The sequence below is a fragment of the Anabrus simplex genome, chromosome 9 (genome assembly GCF_040414725.1).
Source record: "Anabrus simplex isolate iqAnaSimp1 chromosome 9, ASM4041472v1, whole genome shotgun sequence".
Lineage (NCBI taxonomy): Eukaryota > Metazoa > Arthropoda > Insecta > Orthoptera > Tettigoniidae > Anabrus > Anabrus simplex.
The window spans coordinates 9436977-9459924 of NC_090273.1; the positions used below are offsets into that span (position 1 = coordinate 9436977).

General features: G+C 38.9%; 1 protein-coding gene across 2 annotated transcripts in view; it reads left to right on the forward strand.

Annotated features, from left to right (window-relative positions):
* Positions 1-22948, forward strand: part of LOC136880810 (WD repeat-containing protein on Y chromosome) — a 231280-nt gene that overhangs the window by 185659 nt on the left and 22673 nt on the right. For both annotated transcript variants that reach the window (XM_067153349.2, XM_067153348.2), the window contains 4 exons: positions 487-744; positions 2818-2937; positions 10349-10686; positions 19841-20081. In XM_067153349.2, the coding sequence (XP_067009450.2) occupies positions 487-744; positions 2818-2937; positions 10349-10686; positions 19841-20081 (957 nt within the window). The remainder of the gene's footprint in view (positions 1-486; positions 745-2817; positions 2938-10348; positions 10687-19840; positions 20082-22948) is intronic.

Sequence of the window (22948 nt, forward strand, 5' to 3'; positions counted from 1 at the left end):
AGCATCACTTATACTTTGGTCACTTTCATATTGTCGAAGCCAAGGATGAGACTGAGACAGGTCAATGAAAATTTATTCTAGCCCATACCAGAAGACATAATGCACTGTAAACACTACATCTCACCAGCAAAGGCATAATTTAATATCTAACCTCAGATAAAATTTCATTTTCCTATGGCCGGCTTTCTGACCGCAAGTTGGTTGTTTTGATCCCAGCTCAGTCTTTTGGTAACCGAATATGTTCAAATATATCAGCCCTGTGTCAGCCGATTTACTGGTCCATAAAAGAACACTTGCAGAATGAAAGTCCAGAACCTTGGCATCTCTCACAAACCGAACGGTTGTTAGTGGATCATGAAACCACTAGCCAAAATAAGAATTTACTTGGACAGGCAAGGTTTCATGTTAGTTGCTTTGCGCTGAAGAAAACTAATGAATCTCAAGTCAGAGCAGAATGATATCTAAAATAGTTTCTTCTTTCTATAGCGAAGTAACATGTGTCATTTGGCTGCGAAATCGTATCCTGGCCGTGGGATGGAATCGTCACGTGACCGAGTTTGCGGACAAGGGAAAGATCACGTACGGCAAGTCATGGGATGTCCACCACACAGACGACGTGTTGTGCGCAGCGTACCGGGCCAACCAGGCCCTGGCTTCTAGCTCCTACAAAGGAGAGCTTGTATTTTGGCAGCTGGAGACAGGCCATGCCTACGCTCGGTACAACGTCGCTTCTCCTCATGACAGGTAACTCAGTTTATAGCAAGAACTTCCATTTTGTTCTGATGATGAGAGTGTTGCAGTAAAGAAACTGAATCTTGATATCAGAAAGCTGATTTGCAGAGCAAATTACTCTTGTATTTCTATGTTATCAGACTATCTTACTACAAACTGTGTCTTCTGTTGAAGCAGGAGGGCAGTCTATAAAGGAAACATTTTATATATATTTTAAGTGCAGTAAAATCTTATTTATCCAGATTGACTGGGACCATTGTTTCTTAGCAACAACCCAAACAACCAAAAATTTGGATAATTCAGGTTATATGGGTAATACGCAAAACAATAAGGAGACTTACCATTTATGACAATAAAAACTATGTTTTGTAACAAAATTATGTATGTAGTATTGTGTACAAGATATAAAATTATTAATCTCATCATTTCTGTTAGTAATGAAATCAATTAAAAGGAAAGAACATGGAGATATCAAAGCCTTCACATTTGCAGATGATGTTGCGATCTGGAGTGACTCAGAAGAGGAAGTGGGAGAGAGAATACAAAGCTGGAATGAGGAGTTTAAGAAATATGGTTTAAACATCAGCAAGACCAAGACGGTGGTGATGAAAAGTGTATGGGGAAGGAGCAGAACCAATAGTCATGTTAAATGAAGCTCAACTGGACTTCAGGCAGCTGAAATGAAATTCCTACGCACTATGATCCAGAAAACCAGGAAAGACAAGATTAGGAATGAGAAAATTAGAGAAGAAGTAGGAATAGATGATTCTCTCCTCAATAAGATTCAGATATCAAGACTGAAGTGGTTTGGTCACATGAAGAGGATGCCAATAAACAGAACTGCAAGGAAGAAATTTGACAGAAAGGTAGAAGGAAGACAACCCGTGGGAAGGCCACGAGGGAAATGGATAGATTTAGTTAAGAGGGATGTACTGCTGAGAGGTCATGATTGGGACAAGTTGGTGGAGGAAGAATGGTACAAGGACAGGATGAGATGGAGGAGGCTCATATACCACACCCGGGAAACTGGAGATGGTTTAGGATGATGATCATGATCATGATCATTTCTGTACTCCAGTGCAGCGGCTACAAAGGGCATCTGCTCTCCAGGTGAGGAATGGCCTAATTTCTTGATTGAGTATGTACATGTTTAGTACAGTGTGTGTGGCAACACTGTACTTCTAAAATGCCGTATGTCAGGCCAGTTGGTAAATCTTGTTACAACCAAATGGACATTCTTCAACAATGCTATGTATGATTGCACATTCCTTCCTCTGCTACTGAACAACAGCACCTAGAAAGACCAATTCTCTGGTCCTATGGCTGATGTAGGGGATGTACATTCATAAACATCTCTCTTCTTGCTGTTAACATCTGTGGACTGACCTGCATACTTTTCAAAGCATATCGCAGGATCTAGCACCATGGGAGTTGATGGCAACAGTGTCAATGCTCCATGTAGATCTTGTGGAAGATATACAGTGGACTTCTTCATAAATTTGCCACTTCAGTTGACGTAATGACTGACGTTAGCAGATTCTTCTTTATGGTGTCAGCTATTTCTCTTCAGTGTTCCCTTCCAACACAAGAATTTTGGTCTCATCGCAACGCGGATGGCAGTAGCGTTATTACAAAAAAAAAAAAAAAAAAAAAAAAAAAAAAAAAGTCTTGTACTTAACCCTAGAAGTGGGAATGTTAAATCTTGCGGTGACAGTCATATTTGGTAGGTTTTACTTGTCTAAATAAAGTACAAAATATCCACAAGGTATGAAATAAATCACTGTGAGAGGTATATTCATGGAAATATTAGGGAAATGTACTGGCATGCAGTCATTTGGAGGCGTGACCTTAGAGCATGTTGTTACGATACGTTGCTTTGTGGGAGGCTCGTGATCACTTTCATTTTCGATATGTGATGCAAACAAGTAGCTGATAAACATTTCGAATTTGACTCAGAATCTGTTGCTTCAATGCCGATACCCTAACACTTTATGACATGCCAACAACTTTTGAACGATTAACACACTACATGCTATGCCGATCCTCGTTTTAATTTCTAATGTTAATTGTTATTTCTTGTCACAGACTACAACTGTCATTCAAGAAGGAGAGGAGTCCTTCAGTGAGCCGTCCCTCACTGTCACAACGCACTGGCCATAAGCCCAGCTTTTCAGTAAAGATGACTGAAAGCACATCCAGCTCTAGGTAAGTCAGTTACAGGCATCTGGATTGTTTATTCAGTAATTTTTGTTTGTTGAAATTGTCCTATCATGTGACTAGCTGTCACCCAATTCCCAATCATGTCGAGAACCATCAGATCATATTTAAATGTGTCTCCTTGCCCACCCAAACTCTAAGGTGATGGAGATTGGAGATTGGTGATGGTGGTTGGAAAGAATGTTGGATGCTGATTCATTTCTGATCATATCAACACAAAGATCTCATTACCTATCAACAAACTTACATACTACTGCTATTACTACCTATTTCCTCTGGATCGGTAAAAACTGGCTAAGAAAATCACCAGGAGCTGAATCCGGGTCTCTTAGACTTATAAACAGACTTAAAGAGGCACCTCCCAAAAGTAATAACAAAATAATGCAGATCTAGGGTTAATTTAAATCGAACACATTTATTACCACAAGCAGGTAAGAAATCAGTCTAAGACTGGGATGTGGGAAGTCAGTTGCTCATATACATGATGGTCCATCCAAAGGGAGTGTTACACAATCTGATAATTCTTAAGTATACCAGGACGTCTAGAAAGTACGGGAGGGGAATCTCACACCACAGTGAGCACAGTGCTTAAGATCAGATTCCAAAGTATTTCTTTCTTGAAATAGGAAACATAATCAGCCCGAGGTACATCATCAGAATCTATACTTTCAACTTTTTTTTTTTCGACCATCCACATGGAGATTATGATGATGATGATGCTTGTTGTTTAAAGGGGCCTAACATCGAGGTCATCGGCCCCACATGGAGATTAAATCCCCAGTAAAATCAAAGATGCCGCAAAATCAAGCCCAGCTGAAAAGAACAAATATGGAACACAACAGAGTAAAGAAAATGATTGCCATAGTGAAAATGAAAACCTACAACCTGTTTTCCAGTTTTAGACAGGGTCGGGGATGTAATGAATGAAACATATATAGGCTAGTATTACAATCGGGTCGCCACTCCCAAGGTGATTATTAATGACTGATAGATGCAATGAAATGATAATGGAGAGTGTTGCTGGAATGAAAGATGACAGGGAAAACTGCAGTACCCGGAGAAAAACCTGTCCCGCTTCCGCTTTGCCCAGCACAAATCTCACATGGAGTGACCAGAATTTGAACCACGGTATCCAGCGGTGAGAGGCTGACGTGCTGCTGTCTGAGCCACAGAGGCTCTGATTGCCATAGTAACAAGAAATAAACACGTGGCAGAAAGGTGTAAAAATGAGGTTAAAATCCCAAATAAACAGATAAATCAGCTAGGAAGGCCAGAAATGAAAGTAAGACAAAATAGGAACAATGATAATAATAAATAATAGCTAGATACTGAAAAGTAGCATAGGCCCAGTAATCACAAAAAAAAAAACACACACACACACACCAGCATATGAAGTATAAAGTACTAGTCAAGTACAATGGCACGACGCACAACATTTTCAGTTAAAAACTTCATTACTGATCCGCATTGAACTAATAATTACAACCTATTCAATACAATAATATTGTTGCATGAATTAATGTAGCAACATATTTAATATGTTATGGGACCAGTTTCGACAAATGTCCATGTCATCATCAGCGACACAAAAATGGCAAGAAGTCAACACAATTGTAACACTTATGACACTTTTCTTGAATTAAAAGTAGAAGTTCTTGAGCAATCTTGCTGTAGATCTTGAGGTTAAAAATCAAGAATCTCACAGCATAAAATGCTTCGGTCAACGGTTCATGAGTTTGATCTGAAAGCACAGATCAGAAACCTGGATTGCCGCAAAAGGGGCATGGCACACCCAGTCCAAACACAAAATGTAAACAACTTACTCGCTGCATAACAAGTATTCATATCATGCAGAAACATGAACACAAATCAAACAGTATCACCGACAAAATGCAATGTAGAGCACGAACTCGAACCAACAGATCAGAGATTAAAAAAAATTACAGGTCTCCAACTAAACACAACAAGCAAACCCATCACGCACATGAACAATCAGGCCAATGCCACCTTTCACTCTTAGCCAAAATGAGCACACATAAGCAGACATGTAAAAGAAGGCAGGTAATGGAAAATAAGTCTGCAACAAGATATAAAAGACATAAAACACAAAACGAGAGACCTCCTTATAAACAGGCTTACTACCTATGGCAAACCAAGAATGATAGGAACGAATATCAAGAACGGCAAAAAAGAACAAATATTTCAAACCAAGAATGATCAGAACGAACATCACCTCAAGAGGAAGTAGTCATAGTTCTGACTCCAAACTCTGAGAGTCATACAAGATAATGTTTTAAAACGTTTATAATATCATCTGTAAGAGTCGAAAGCCACATCACAAAACACCGTCTCCATCTTATTATTCTTTTTCCCACCATTCGACTGTCAAAGTTCACACAACATGCAGAGAAGATAGAAAGAAATGCTTTGTTGATCCTCATAGTATGAACTACCATCTGTCTAAATAGGGAAAATTTACACATTGGGCACGGCATACATGAAGCCAAGCAGCCACGACAGACTGACCCAAGACATCGCTTAAAATGCGGTATATGAAGAACATGAAAACAAGACAGGCAGGTTACGAGGTGTGGCTCACCTAGTGTCTATAGAATTTATACTATGGAGCTTTTCACCTTCTTAGAAGCTCTGCAGTTTGCTGTGATGCACGAACAAAGCAACTTTCTCTTATATACAGATTTGTAATATCTTTGCTGTCCTCTTGTTTCCCTCAGCACCCACTGGAGCAGGTTAAATGACACTGGCACGAGAAACACCTTTACATGGCTCTGGGATCCCTATAGGATACGTCCATGTTATTTGGTGGTTGTGGTGGTGATTATTGTTTTAGGAGGAAGTACAGCTAGGCAACCATCCTCTATGTAGCAGTAATCAGAGAAAAAAAAATGGAAGGGATCCGACACTTCGAAAAATGAAGTTATCGGCCAAAAGAAGACAATGGCCATGAAGGGCATGGAAGTGAAAGACTCTCTAGACTTGGAATGACTTAATACCGTTGCGCTCGGAAAAGAACAAGAGTTGACCAAGGGAGGTTGGATAGGATAGATGAAAGTGAGGAGCCTGGCACAAGTGGAAGCAATGCCAGGACTCAGCTAAGGAGCACGTGGTTGCCAACCCACACTCCCAAGTTGAGTGCCCCTGGTGCCCCTTTTAGTTGCCTCTTACGACAGGCAGGGGATAGCGCGGGCGTTATTATACTGCCCCCACCCGCAGCGGGATCCACGGTCCCTGTCCAGTGTAACAGACTACTAAGGGGAGTCTCAACTTGGAAGTGTTCATTGGTGACCACAAGGCCCAGAACTGAGCCTTGCATTGCTTCCACTGACTTGTGCTGGGCTCCTCACATTTCCTTCTAACCCCGAGTTTTGTAACCCTTCCTTTTCTTTTGCAGCAAAAGTTTCTTCGTGGTGGTACCTGACATCAACAGTGAGGTTCCGAAATGATGGTTTTGCCGTAACTGAAGACATTATTCAATATAGAGCACTAAAAGTGCATCTCAGTTGGCAAAAATAGACACAGTTTCCTTCTCTGATTTTTATAACAAAAATCTAGGGAGCTTTCTTTTTTATCCATGGGCCATGAAGGGTCTTCCTAGGCCTCACAAAACTGATACTGTCGGGGCAATAGTTGACGCAGAGAGGTCGAGCAGAAGCCTAGCACAAGTAAGTGGAGACAATGACAGACTCAGCAAGAGTCTCTGAGATGACAGACCCTAGTCTCCGCTTGTGCCAGGCAGGCCTCCACCCACAGGGAATACCGTAGTACTGCTGAATGATTGTGTTATTTATGACTTATTCAAAATGGCTAAGTCCATGATGAAGTTGCAGGAAATGAAAAAAAAAATGATAGAAATAGAATGGTAGTAAACTGTGGTGATTGCAACCCAGCAGTTGAAAACAAGTACCGCTTAGCCAGAATATCATTAATCATAGGCATTTATTCATCAACGAATATATAGGAAATAGATACAATGTTCCTCCTCTCAGCTTCTATTCTTCTCCCATGTTCAACTCTGTTGTAAACAATGCTATGCCATTTGGGCCTATCCTTGGCTGTAGTTTCCCAGTTGACCGTATCAATATGACACCTTTTGAGATTACACTTTAGAACACCTTTATATTGTTTAAGCTCCCTCCATGGTTACACAGGCCATTCTTTAGTTGAGAGTACATGATTTTCTTTGTGAGACGTGTATGTGGTATGCGGATGATATGACAAGCCAAGTGTAGCTGATACCTGACTATCCTTTAGCAAGAATAAGGTACAAGTTGAAAATGATTGTACCAGTGGAAAAAACTGTAGGGACTATTTAACTGATGGCCCCCAATAATCAGTCCATTACAAGAATATTAGGAACACTGAGCAAGTTGTTGGGCAGTTTGGTTCATGTAATTACCAGCTTGTATTCGGGAGGTAGTGGGTTCGAACCCCACTATCAACAGCTCTGACCATGGTTTTTCATAGTTCCCATTTTCACACCAGGCTGTACCTTGATTATGGCCATGGCTACTTCCCTTTCCTACTTTTCTATCCCATCATCGCCATAAGACCTATCTGTGTCCATGACACGTACAGCAAAATGTAAAAGAAAAATATTAGGAACTTAAGCAATCAAGAGCTGTTTATCACCACAGCATTAGCCTTTTTATATTATCACATTGACGTGCACTTGCTTTTATCTGAGGGTTGGAGCATAAGTCATGGCAACTGTTTTCCTTCCGCAGGATCTATTGGACAATTGGAAAGATAAAGATGGGAGTAGAAGCATAAGGTGTTGTGGAATGTGTGAATAAAGCTGAGTAGGTTTGCAGGTGTAGAAATTTCTCAGCTAGGAAATCCCTGTGTTACGTAATGTTTGTTCTTGGAGAGTGCAGTAAACACTCAAAGTAGTGTCCAAAATACATTCGATACCAGTAACCACACGTCTCGCAGTATAGGCAGTGTCCTCTCGTCTCACACGCAATGGTTCTTTCACTTTGAAGATGAGGTCAAAATTGCACAGTGTTCCAGTGCCTCTGCTGTATGTGTTCGCACTGGCACTGCACGAAGAGTCTGGAGTATGCTTCTGTCACCACTGTACCACTGCGACGGAGTCACACAGGAAGATATCTGTGACATTCTAAGCCACAGTGAATGCGCGACACAGAGGAAGGCAGTTCTGTCTTTGTGGTGATCTTCGAGACTGGGGTTTGAGTTCTTGTTCATACGTGCTTGCCCAAAATTAATCCAAGGCCACTATATCTCCAAAATACCATTTTTGATTTAGGTCCTAGAATTTTCCTGAGAAACCTCTTTTGTTTTTATTTGTGATCTGCCACCAATTATCAGACTTTCTGGTGCATAAAGGGCTTCTGGTTTGACAACTCTGTCATAATTTTGTGTTTTGGGATATAGATTTTTGGTTTATCTGCTCCAGACAATTTTGTATGCTTTTGTAATTTTTTAACTCTTTCTTTGTTTGCTTGCTGATTTATCCCATTTGGTTGTATAATTTTGCCTAGGTATTTGAATTTATTTGTTTACTTTTAATTTAATTTAACTTTGTTTAACTTAATTTAACTTATTGCTTGCTACAGGTTTTTCATCCTCATTACAACAGCATTCTTTGTGATACAAAGTGAAATTACAAACAATTATTACTTAATATTACTGAGCCTAATTTAGTTAAACCTAGTCTAAACTAATCTAATCCTATCTCTCCTGTTATTGTGGGCTTGTGCACACGAGTCTTTCTCCCAATATGGTTTAATGCAGTGTTTTATCATAACTGTTATCTTTTAATGCTAGCCATGAATTCTTTTAAGAACATTTCATGTTTGTTCTCAAATGAAGAGCAGTATTTTTCCGAGACGCACTTTTGTAGATACTCGTTGTCTGTAAAGTGGTGAATTTTGATGGGCAGATGTTCTAGCTTTTGTTTTTGAAAATGTTAAGTGAAATCTTGAATTTAGGCACGGCACATGGAAATTGAGAAGGAAAAGAAACTCACAATTGTCAGCATGTGATATTTTTAAAATACACAAACTTCACCGCATCTTTATGCCTTCGATCTTCCAAACTTTTCATTTCTAAATTTAACAAAAGCTTATTGTACAAAATGATCTGTGGATACTGAGATGTTCTTTTAAAATGTAAATATTTCAAGTATTTCTTTTGTTTCCCTTTTAACTTGTTACACATGCATTTTGCACCTAGGACTCCTCCCCACGTTCACTTATTCCAGTTTTGGCCTGACCAAGGTGTTGTACAACTTAATATACATTTTTTTAAGTAGCTTCACATTTCTTGTCACAAATCCTAAAGTTGTACAGCTTCAGCAACTTTTAGTGATTTATTTTGTCACTGCCAATGTGTGAGCATCCATTGTAAAAGTTAAAAGTTGGTGCTTATGCTATTCATAATGCAAAAGTTTGGGCTGACAAGTAAAAGGTAAATCTATTGGAAAACTATTTAAAGTAGTTTGGGTTGGGTCCATCTTGGCAATACACTTTTTTTAATTGAAAATTACTTATTCATTCATACATGTTTCAGGAACATTATACATTCCGTTCATCAGTGAAGTCCAATCAAAGAATAACAACAATATAACACTATCTGTTGTTTAGCCCACAATTTAAAGAAGTATGATATCATAGTTCACCATATCAATGAATAAACAAATATTAGTGAACTATTGTGAAAATTATCATTACATAAAATTTTAATATTCTGATGATGTTGAATGAGACTACCTAATTAAATTTAAGATCTTCAAGTTTTTCTTCTTCTTTTTCTTTTTCTTAAATGATTAAATGGTAGTTTATACAATGGGTTCTCTTCTGTACTTCTTTCATTTAAACTTGATTCAAAGCTATTTTTGGTGAGCAAGATACATTTCTAAACTTTCTAGAATATTCATGAATTTTTCCTTTTTGGATGAATGTATTAATTCCATGTCATTAGAAATGTCTGTATCTTTTCAACCATATGCTCTCCCACTGCTGAATATCTTTTATGCTTTTCCACATTAACATGTTCTTTGTATCTTATAGCCAAACTTCTTCCAGACTCTCCTATGTATCATAGTCCACATGTTTGGCATGTCAATGTGTAAATTCCTGACTTATTAAATATACATTTATTTTCAACTTTATCTGAATTGAATATTATCTTACCAGTAGGCCTATTAGTATCAGTTCTGTATGTGACATTGATGTTCCTTTTTCTGAAAATTTTAGCCTGTTGATAAGGTGGACCCACCACAAACTATTTTAAATAGTTTTTATAATAGATTTAGACAAGTCAGTACAGGATCAAATCAAATACCTATTATGGTTAAGTGTTCTGATATAGCCACATTATCAACATCAATAATAAAATATTATGGTACCATTACCAGCATCAAGCGCAAAAGCTTTGAAAAGAAACCAAGCGTAGACAAAGGAATTCGGGAGCCCAAAGAGAAGAAAACACGCCGTCTGTCTGTGATCCAGCTACCCGCAGATGGAACTGCTAGTGGCACACGTTCCCTCTCTGTCCACGCTATGGTGTTCCTCGAAACAAGACCAATGCAAGCGAATGTTGGCTCTCTGTTGCTCTCTCTTGAGACGGGCGTTATTCAACTCTGGTCGCATCACAGTGCTGGAGGGTACCTTGGGCAGTACCTTGCTGTTCACATGTCTGGAGACTACGTCGTCTCGATGGCCACGGACCCTCAAAATGAGTTCCTCTTCACAGGTACGACAAAGTTTTATTTATTTCTTTGTTTGACAAATTGATGGTTAATAGGACCTGCATTCTTTGGTTTTAACCTACTTTTTCTTTGCATCTTAGGAAATTTCAACATACTTTAGTGTTTTATTCCCATAAACCTAAAAAAGTCCAACTGAGACTTAGAGATAAAAAAATAAAATAAGGTGGCCCTTTTCAAAATCTACTAAGTAAATCCTAGTGAATCCTTATTTTGAGTGCATATGTTGTGTGACAAATTTATAATTATAGGCCCTGAGTCAGTTTCTCCCTTTCAATGCATTTGTGCACTCCAAATTCCATACCGATGTCTCTTGTTATCAGCTTGAAGTTTCATTTACTGAAACACATATTGTATTTTCCCAAACGGTGAAAGAAATTATACCACACATGTTTTTCATATTCATTATTTTTCTCCTTGTGCTGACAACATTACCAAATTCGGCTACTCGTCTTAATTTGGACACCATTGTTTGAGTGTTAAACGATTGAAATGATGTGTTCAAAGAATTCAAGCTCAAAATAAGTCACGGCCAACAGTAAAGAAAGAAGGAGAACATTATCACTTTGGATGGGATAAAGCTAGAAGATGGCTGGGTGGTGTGGTCACCTGGAGCTCATTGCTCCATATCAATGTCAGGAACTTGCTAAATCTGTCAGAATAATTTTCTGAGACTCAAAGACATTTAAAAGACACTTGAACTACACCTGTGCTATTATTTGAGAATCTACAGTGTTACATTATTGGTCGACACTGGTTGTTCTCTCTCCTGTTCCTTCCCCTTCTCTTCTCAAACATAGTCTTGGTGGCTGATTGTGTCCAGCGGTTGAATGTCATTCTAATTTTTTCGTTTGGTCAGAGCATTAAGTTAGGGGTTCCTTTTGAACCCAAGGCTGATGGGCTGTGAGCACCGCAGTGTAAGTCGTGTATGTTGAGTGAAAGGTTAATGATTGTCACAGTGAATGGGTGCGTGTTGTGCTTTCTGTGTGTGCCGGGCTCGTAGACCAGTATGCTCCTTGCCCGTATTGCTTTCTTATTTGTTTGGCTAGGGCCAGATGTAGGTCTTTCCTTTCGGTATTTCTTCATTTTTAACTGAATTAATTTTTTATTTACTGTTGTTGAAATACATTCCATTGAGAGAATATTACAGAATATTGTAAACCATATTTGCGAAACATATGATGCCAATAGAGTTATACTGGTGTACTTGCAGTAATGTGCTTCAGCAGTTTCGTTTATTATGTTGCTGCCTTGTAATATTTTGTTCATGAGTTACAATAAATGGCTGAAGGATTTACAGATGATGAATTCCCTAACCTTTGATCCACCTCGCTTTCCTTCTGGATTTGTTCCTTTTTGTAGGCCCTAATGCTAATGCCTTCACAGTACAGTAGGCTAGCTACAAATGCCATTATGGAAGTATTCGCTATTTACATTTGTTTGTGCATACTGAAAATGCCTCTGAAAAATAACGGTCCCGCCAAGTGTGAAGTACATGCTGTGATTTGTTTTCTTAATGCAAACGACGCGAAAGCTGTTGAAATTCATTGGCAGATTAGTGAAGTGGTTGGAGAACACTCTTTGAGTGAAGGAATGGTAAGAAAATGGGTTAGGGCATTTAAAGAAGGACTTACTAATATCCACGACAAGAAGGTTAGTGGCTGACTGTCTGTCATTACTGAAGACTTGGTGCAAAAAGTTGTTGCAAAGGTTCAAGAAAACAGATGTTTTATGATTTTGTCATTAAGTTATGAGTTGCCTGAAATTTCAAGGAGTGTTCTTTATGGAATTGTGTCAGGACTCTTAGATTATTGGAAGTTGCGCTCACACTGGGTACCAAGTATGTTGACAGGTGTGCACAAAACCAAGAGCATAGGCAGTGCTTTGACTTCCTTTTAGCGGTACAGTAATGAAGGTGATGCGTTCCTTAAGCCGAACTCTCACCGGGATGAAACACGGGTGACTTATGTTACAGCAATCCATGTACTAGAGACACTCAACATCACCCAAGAAAGTGCAGTGCAAGCAATTTCAGCTCGTAAACTCATGTGCACTCTGATTTGGAATAGGCAAGGTGTGTTGCTTGTGTATTTTTTGCACTGGGGTGACACAATAAATACCGAGACTTATTGTGGAACTTTACCTAAACTCCATCTTGCAATCCAAAACAAACGGTGCGGCATGCTTGCAAGGAGAAACATTTTGCTTCATGACAATGCGTGACCTCACACAGCTAAACGAACCGAAGACCTCATCGCTTCATTTGCTTGGGAACAATTTGATCATCCTCCATATAGTCCTGACCTAGCTCCTAGTAACTACCATTTGTTCCTGCACTTGAAAAAGCATTTACGAGGTCAGCGCCACGACAAGCGTCCTCCACATCAGGCAGCACATTTCTATGAGGATGGAATTCATGAGTTGCTTTCACGATGTGAAAAGTGCCTTCATTTGCTTGGAACTTATGTTGAAAAGTAGTTTAAGGTACAGGCTTATATGTAAAAAAAAAAAAAAAAAAATTCATTATATTTTTTTAAAATATCAAAAGGGTATTTACTTAAGAAACATGCCTTGTATTTCCATTCTGACAGTTTTGTTCTCTGTCTAGATTATGATTTTATTTGTTTTATATTTTGTTAACGTTACTTATTTAATTTTGAAGTTCCAGATTCTATGTAGATAAATTCTGGAGCTGTTGTCATCCAGGACAATCCGTATAAATACCTTTACAATTGTAATGAGATAATTTCCCTCTGTAAACTTCAAATTGATCTTAATGATGTCATTGACTTGGGGAAAACTATATTACACTAGCCTACAAAAAGAAAAACCTTTTCTTGTGCGGTAAAAATGAAAATAAGTGGGTTTTATAAATTTCTTAATGAAGAATCCGAGAAAAAAATTAGTTTTGGCATATCATGTCTGGTTTAGTGGCAATTTTACAAAATGTAATTTTGTTCTTACGTGAAATTTTAAATACTTAGTATTGATTAAATTTGATATATTCATGTAAATTTCAGCTTGCAAAATGTAACCATATTTTGCATGCATTAAATACACATAAATGCCGCTTTGTAAGCAAGTAGATGTTTTGTATTATATTTTTAATGTAGATTGAAATTCGTGAAACTGAAGCATAAAGCGCCTATTTAGTTTCGGCTGTACAGTTGCTTTTAAATTAATTTAACCGTACCTTGAATAAAAATTACATGGTTAAACATACATAATTTTGATACTTACATTATGTGCAGGTTAGATTCACACCTCCGTCTTTTCCATTTTCCGTGGAATTTCTGGGTGTTTCAAGTTCTAATAATAAACTCGCAACCACCATCCAAAGAAGAAGTAATACAAATCATCCAGTCTCTGAAAAACAACAAAGCATCCGGAGAAGATTCGATAGTACCCGAACTATGGAAGCAGGCTGGAGACAAGACTGTAAGCAAGCTGACAGAAATTCTACAAAACATCTGGGAGACCAAAACATTACCTAGTGACTGGACCACTGCACTGATTCATCCCTTGCACAAGAAAGGAGACTTGACTGACATCAATAATTATCGAGGAATCTCATTGGTACCAGTCACATACAAAATTTTCTCTAAAGCCTTATTAAATAGAGCCGAACCTCAACTAGACCCACAATTAGGAGAGTACCAGGCAGGATTTAGAAAAGGACGCTCTTGTACAGAACAGATACTCAATCTGCAATCAGTATTACATCAAGCAAAAATGGCCGGTAAGAAATACGTTGTCATTTTCGTCGACTTTACAAAGGCGTATGACTCAGTAGACAGACCTACTCTTATGAAGATTTTGCAGGAACTAGGACTTGATGAGAAGACCCATAACCTAATCAAACAGACTTTAAGCAACACCAGGTCACGAGTAAAGTTCAGAGGAGTCATATCAGAAAGTTTTGAAATTAAATCAGGAGTGAGACAGGGAGATGGTCTGTCCCCTCTCCTCTTTAACTGTGCCTTGGAGAAAGTAATAAGAGAGTGGCGAAAGGAGTTAGCTAGAATGGAGATTCCAAGTGGCATTTATTTGGGACATAAGCGCAATGAGCTCAATGTTGACTGTCTGGCGTATGCCGATGATCTGGCCCTGATATCTAATTCAATAGAAACTTCAGTGAAACAACTAAATGTTCTCAGACAACAAGCAGCAAAGGTTGGGCTACATGTGTCTCTCGAAAAAACACAATTCATCACGAACATCGGTGAATCTTCTTGTACGTTGCATCTGGAACAGGGAGAGATCAGGAAAACCAATAGGTTTAAGTACTTGGGAGAATGGTTGGAATCCAATCTCTCTGAAGGAACAGCTTTGTCAACTCGAGTTAACAGGCTTGAAATGGCCTACCAACTGACCAAGAATACGTATAATAAAAAGTGTCTCTCTCGTAATACTAAGATGAAGCACTACCAGACAGTCATCCGCCCTGAAGCCTTATATGCTTCAGAATGTCTAACATTCAACAGGAAGGGACTCATGGAAAAACTTGAAATCCAGGAAAGAAAGATAATGAGGAAGATACTGGGGCCAGTCAAGGAAGGGGACAGTTATAAAAGACGGCCTAACCAAGAGCTCTACAAGTACTGTGAAAGAATAACGAATGTAGCAAGGAAGAGACGCCTAGCATTCTATGGGCATGTCTACAGGATGCATCCTACCAGGTTGACCAACCAGATTCTCAGCTACTGGCAAAATAGGAAGACCAAGTCACCATGGTTGATGGAAGTGAATAAAGATCTACAGGAACTGGGAATAACAGAAGGAATCTTAAAGGATCGTACAGCACTCAGGAAGATGCTTAAACATAAGAAGTTCCAGGACAGATTATCAACAAAGAAGACTGGCGCCCTTTGGACAAAGGAGAGGAAGGAGCAACACAGCCTGAGGATGCGCAACTACTGGGCAAACATCAAAGCCCATTCCAAAATGCAATAGTTGAATGTCGTGGTCCTTAGCTGGCCTATACGAAACAAGAAGAAGAAGAAATAATAATAATAATAATAATAATAATAATAATAATAATAATAATAATAATAATAATAATAATAATAATAATAATAATAATAATGTTATTTGCTTTACGTCCCACTAACTACTTTTTTACGGTCTTCGGAGACGCCGAGGTGCCGGAATTTAGTCCCGCAGGAGTTCTTTTACGTGCCAGTAAATCTACCGACATGAGGCTGTCGTATTTGAGCACCTTCAAATACCACCGGACTGAGCCAGGATCGAACCTGCCAAGTTGGGGTTAGAAGGCCAGCGCCTTAACCATCTGAGCCACTCAGCCCGGCCTTTCAAGTTCTTGAATGATCTCTAGAAGGGGAGTTTCGTGTAATCAACCAACAGTAATCGGCCATCATATTCACATCCCAATGTCCCTGATAGCATCGTTCTGCACCTTTGAGATCCTGGTGAAACCCTTCACATTGTTCTTCACTGACAGCTCCTAAATTTGGAGGGAAATAATCCAGATGCGAAGCTAAGAAATGAAGCTTAAGGCTCATATTACAACTAAGTTCCTTAAACTTTACCAACATTTTCCTTACAATTTCTCTGTATTGAGGGTCCTTAATGTTGACAAGGAATTTAGTCACTAAATCTTTGAATGCTTTCCATGCCTCTTTCTCAATTTTGGTCATCGTGTCTGTGAAATTTTTGTCCTTCGTCAGTTTATGAATCTGTGGTCCATCAAATGCGCCTTTTTTGATTTTTGCGTCTGATGGGAAATTTAGTGGATAAATATTGGAAGCATAGGCTAATTTCATCTAATGCCTTGACATACTGTTTCATCAATCCTAATTTGATGTGCAAGGGTAGAAGTAGAAATTTTTCACTGTCAATAAGACTTACATTCAAGACTTTTTTGGATCCTGGTTGTAGTTATTTCCTTTCTGGCCAATTCACTGTTTCCCAATGTTTATCCCTTACCCTGCTATCCCGTTCACACAGGAAAGAGGGAAATTTTGTATAGCCTTTTTGTTGTCCCAGCAACAATCCAATGATCTTCAAATCACCGCAAATTTGCCATCCATGCTCGTGATATTTAAATTTTTCAAGCACCAACTTTAAAGTCTCGTATGTTTCAGACATTTTTGTGGAGTGTGCAAGTGATACGGATGCCAGAACATTTGTATTATGAAGCAAAACAGCCTTTAAACTTCTTTTGGAAGAGTCAATAAAAACACGCCAGTTACTAGAATCATACTCTTTCTCTCCAAATTGACATAGAAGATTTGATACATCTGTACAAAATACAAGTTCATCTTCATGAGTATAATACTTTCGGAATTCTTTGTCACAATTTCGGTACCAGGAAAATGTAACACCATGTGCCAACATATTCTTTTTGTGCAAACTTGAACCAAGTAATTCACTTTTTTCTTTGGTTAGCTCTAAGTCCTTTATCAGATCTTTAAATTCGGATTACGTGAATTTGTCTGAAGGTGTGTCATATTGATGTGGCTTGAAATCTATTTCTTCGTCGTCAGATTGCAATGAACTGCTACTTTCCTCACTCCAGTGAGTAGATGGAGTAGGTCCATGAAGAACTGGTCGAAGAGCTGACTTGAGATTCGGATATTTAATTTTGTTTTTACTTATTGTAACCGACAACATGGGTCATACAAAAATAGCAGTCGTCATGATGGTTCTTTTGCTCTCGCCATTGCATGGGTATAGCAAATGGCACTGAGTTTCGTTTGCCCTCATACCAGTAACGTAGTCCCTTGACACAGGTATTGCATGCAATACGAGGTGCGAAAGATTTGTCTTCATCCCCAACATTCAATTTAAAGTAAGAAAAATAAAGTTTCTTTACAAATGAGTCTATTTGACGCACCTTGGAATCGAACACATGAACTTCACAAATGTAACAAAACTTTTGAGGACTTTGTTTACACTGTCTTCTGTGCACCCCTGAAACACTAGCCATGATGGTGTTAAAACACTAGAACTTCACTTATCAGTGATCAATTTGAAATTAAATTACATAAATCTCGCGCACACGATAGGGCTACAATTCAATGAATGTGAACTTTTAAAGACGCACTAAATACGTACTGGAACTTCTTGAAGCCCGTCTCAAGTAACACTGTTATATTTCAAGTGGTCTAAGATGAAAGACATAAGTTCAACTGTCTTATCTTCAATCCTACATACCTCGCAGTCTATTGCATATTTGGGGAAGTTTGTTATGAATATACCAGGAAACCCCTAACTACAAAATGAAAATTTAGACGGCAATAAACCTATAATAAAATGCAAACAATAATAAATCAAATTACATAATTGTATTCTAAAAAATGTTGCGCGAGAACATCTCTCAACATTACATCTTACGAATTCATGCAGATAATAAAACACCGAATTGTGTCAAAAGTAGATGTGATAGGGAAAAAATAGCACCATTTTTGGAATCAGGGCAGCGATTTCCGTAAGAATTACATATTTTCTATTTTACCACAAAATTATGTTGGCTAGTGTTATTGACTATTATTAGCTACTTCGCAGGCATAACATAAACACGCAGTGCTCACGTCGACAGCCTGTTTTTTTGTGTATATGTACTGAAAGACAAATTGCTTGACTGAAACATAGCAGACATTTCAAAGAGAATTTGGTGTATGTAATGTCCCAACCTGGCCAGCAATTTTATCGATGGTAAGAAAGCTGGAGACAACTGACTCGCTCCTCAGCAAGGGTAGAAAACACCGACCTGGAACGAGTCAAGATTGAGTTGATGGTGTTCAAGGACACTTACTGAACTCGACAAGGAGTAATCTGCAGGCCTTTGGGCTACACAGCGGTCACTTGGTAGGCTGTGGCCCTTCGGGGCTCTAGCGCCATGGAGGGGTCATATGGCACATGCTTACTAGCATACAGAGTGGATGTGGTGTAGGAAATGAAAGAGCCAGACTCGTAATAGCGAATGTATTGTTGTTGATGGTTTCAGGCTCTTCTTACTGTGAGCCCAGATATTCTCCCTATTTCCGTAAACTGGTGTATGAATGAGGCACTGTTTCACACTGTGGGTTGTATCAGTAGATATTGGGCTACTGAACAATACATTCTCAAAAGGTTCGAGTCTAGCATGCAGTGCTCACAAGCAGAATTGTTGGCCCCATTTTGTAAGACGATACTGAGGTTTATGGGCGCACCTTCAATGAATTTGTGGAACAACTGGACGACATCAAATTAACGGATGACTGTTTGCAGCAAGATGGTGCAACGTGTCATACATCTAATGACTGCATGAAACAAGTAGCCAGCTTCTTTGGTGTTTGCTTAATTTAAAAAAATAATATGTTGTCCCTCCCAGATGACCTGACCTGACCTAACCTCTCTGACTTCATCTTGTGGTGTGCCTTAAGATCAGAGTAAAGGTGTTTATGAATCTCCCTGTATTCTACAGAGAATTTATAACAGTTTCTTAACACTCATCATGACATACAATGTTGAAACCTGTATTTTAACCAACCAAATATGGCTGCAAGCTTCACAATGCAGAAAAGAAATATTAAAGGACAATAGCCCAAAAAACAAGGAAGGCTAAGATCTGTAACCAAACAATATGCCAACTAGTCCTTGTGAAAGCCTGTTAAAGACTTCATTAGGACTGATAACTATTTTTACGGTTTTTGGTGATGCCGAGGTGCGAAAATTTTGTCCCACAGGAGTCCTTTTACATGCCAGTAAATCTACCAACATGAGGCTGATGTATTTGAGCACCTTCAAATACCACCGGACCGAGCCAGAATCGAACCTGCCAAGTTGGGGTCAGAAGGCCAGCGCTTCAACCCAGCACACTAGGATTGTTCAGCCATCAGAACATTTGTAGCCTCAAGGAATGATCACAGAAATTGTATGTGAAGGGAAGACCCCCAGAGGTAGATCAAGAAGAAGGTGACTTGAATGCTGGAGTGGCAGGAGGACGAACCGTGTTGTGATAGACTGTAGATGATCACGATGATGAATGTTTCTTACTTTCTTGTTATGCAAGGCTCAAATAATATCTTTTGTTTCATTCTGGCGAAAGTTTCATTTGAGGTAAGATGTAGGTTCACCCCACCACCTTGTTCATACATTTTTCTAGCTGATACCAATGATTTCTGATTCTTATAACAGGAACAACCATGGGTTACATGAAGATCTGGTTGATGAAGAACTATGGAATACCTGAACCAGAACATATCTGCATGCCTCTCTACAGACTTCAGTTCCCATTCTTGTGGAAGGACCGAATAGAAGGACGTGCTAAGCGTTGCATCCGTGATCAGAAATGGCCCTTACTTCTTTCTTCATATAAAGGGCACCTATTGTCTATTAACCATATTGAATATCTTACAGCCTGCAAAGTGCTTATTACGTAAGTAAACCTTCGTACTCATTTGAATATTTCCAACAGTCTTGGGTGCAAGGTGTTAATTTAAATGATAAATCATTAATGTCAGCATAATTGCATCAATTATGCCAGAGATCAAGTGGTTAGCTTGACCGCAACGTAGTGTTGTGTGCGAGTGGGTCTGGATTAGCGTGGAATCGTATGCGAGCCCTCTGATCTGCATGACATCACAAACCCGTATAGCAGTCCACATGTCCATAGCAACCGAGTGGTAGGTCTAAGTCCACTGTTACATGATTTGGAGCAAGCAATAGAACACTAGAAGTTCAAAATACTCTCTTATGTCTTGTTCTTGGTAATAAAACTAAAATAGTTCAATTTTGCAATTAATGTTTACCTGTCTGATAATATTGTTAATCCCCTTAGGGAAATGAATTGGAAATTTTTTCATATTGAAGTTTTATGTAGTATTCTACACCTGGCTACTCATTCCTGCCACCCGGCTGACAAAAGTTTCTGGCAAGAACACTGAATATAGTCAGCAAGAATGCTCTCCCGAAGCTTATATCAATGAATGTTAAACTTACTGGCCTCATATAATTTACTGTATGTATATGAGAAAATATGAAGGTAAAATAATACTGCCTTGAGGAACTCCCCTCTCAAGTCATTACAGTACTAGATAATGATTCACCTACTCTAATGCTCTGAGTTCTGTTTTCTAGAAATGTAGCTGCCCATTCAATAATTCTTTTGTATAGTCCAGTTGCTGTCATTTATGTCAGTATTCTTCCATGATCTACTCTGTGAAAGATTTTGGGTGGATCATTGGCTATACAGTCCATTTAACCTCCTGAATATAAAATATCTGCTATATCGTGCTGTAATTTTACAAGTTCAGCTTCAATGGATAGATAGATAAGGAATGGGTGAGCCCTGCCTCCACACGTAGGTCTGTGAAGACCCTTTGTGTCCCTTAAACGGGTTTGCCTAGTCCAGCCCTAGTGCTCCTATAAAGGATACCATTGTCCGGATGTTGGCATTCCTGATGTCTCTCAGGTTCACAAAATGTGAGCTAAGATATCGATGTCTAGTGCTTGCAAGAGCCTCGCACTGATACAACACATGTGCGGAAGTCTCTTCCTCCCTACCGCATCTTCTACACATCGGATGCTGACTAATTTTCATGATGTGTAGGTGTCTTCGTAAGGTATTGTGGCCTGTCAACAGTCCAACTACCATTTGCATTCTGGTCCTATTCAAATTTATCAGGACCTTTTTATAACTTTGGCTAGGCCCTTTGATAAGTTCACATGCCTGCCTTGCTATGGTTAACCTCTTCCATATGTCTAAGTGAGACTGGTTTGTCCACTGGGATATTACCAGTTTCACACTTCAGAGTGACACTCCAAGGAAGGGCTCTGGTCCAATAAAAGGACCTTTTGAGCCTTGTTTTGCTAGTTTGTCAGCTTCTTCATTTCCACTGATAGCTTCAATGGAATAACTTTTCTTAACCCCAAACTACTTTCTGTAACAACCGCTTACCTTACTTCTGGGTTCACTCGGCCTTTGCCTCATCTTGCCTCCCAAGGGTGACATCATTAGCATCTTTACACTCAGACTACTCAGCACCAAAATTCTTAGGCTGCTCATCCACTGGAAGCGACTTCGCACGACTGTCAGTTGGCATCTGTACTCCATACAGGCCTGTATGAGTTTCTGCAGTAGGCATTGTCAAGTTATTAAAATTATTAAAGAAAATGAACAACAAGCTGCAACATTATTACATCAACAGTCACAATCAGTGATAACTGGAACCTTACTCACAAGATCCAATGCAGAATTAAGCAGGCTAGAACTTCTTTCCAGAGTCTTAGAGAATTTTTGACAAGCTGTGACCTTTCCATTGCACTACGGACACGACTACTCCGGTGCTACGTTTTCAGCATTCTGTTATACCTCATTGAGGCATGGGCACTAACTGAGACCATGTGCAAGAAGTTGCAAGCATCTGAAATGTGGACATACCGAAGGATGCTGAAGATACCTTGGACAGCTAAAATGACCAATATAGACGTTTTGCACCGTATGAGAAAAGAATCAGAAATTCTCAGTACCATCAAGAGAAGTAAGCTAGAATACTTCGGTCAGATGATGAGGAACAGTAAATACCACCTTCTGCAAGTAATACTCCAAGGGAAAATTAATGGAAAACATGGTCCAGGGAGAAGTAGGACATCATGGCTCGGCAACTTGAGCCAGTGGTTTGGGGTGACAAAGCTTACTCTGTTCAGAACAGGTATGAGCAAACAACTGATCATGCTGCTGATCACTAACGTTCTGCAAGGACATGGCACAAGAAGAAGAAGAAGAAGAAGAAGAATAAGAAGAAGTGGTGCACCTGCCAGATCTGCTTCACTAGGTGAAAACAAAAGTGTTAATACTGCTTATGGCATCAGAGACAAATTTGTAGCATACCGGTACTTCTGTGAACACAAACCGAATAATTGAACATTTTTAGGTATTGTTTCCATTTAAATATCCTTTTTCCATGTGCTTTTCATTTTTATTATAGAAGGAACTGCACAGGTTACCGTATTGAAATAATAATAATAATAATAATAATAATAATAATAATAATAATAATAATAATAATAATAATAATAATAATAATAATAATAATAATAATTGTTACCGTGTTTTTGTGGATTGCAGAGAGAGGTGAAATAAGTTGCTGGTGGGAATGGGTCTATCTACTATATCAAAGATTAACTTAAAACTTCAAAAATAAAGGTTATATTTCTTTTCAAATCACAAACTTAACACGCTTCTTCATTAGGTGAAGAAAGGAAAGATCAGGTACAATAACAATCTTGATACAAGAATTGGAA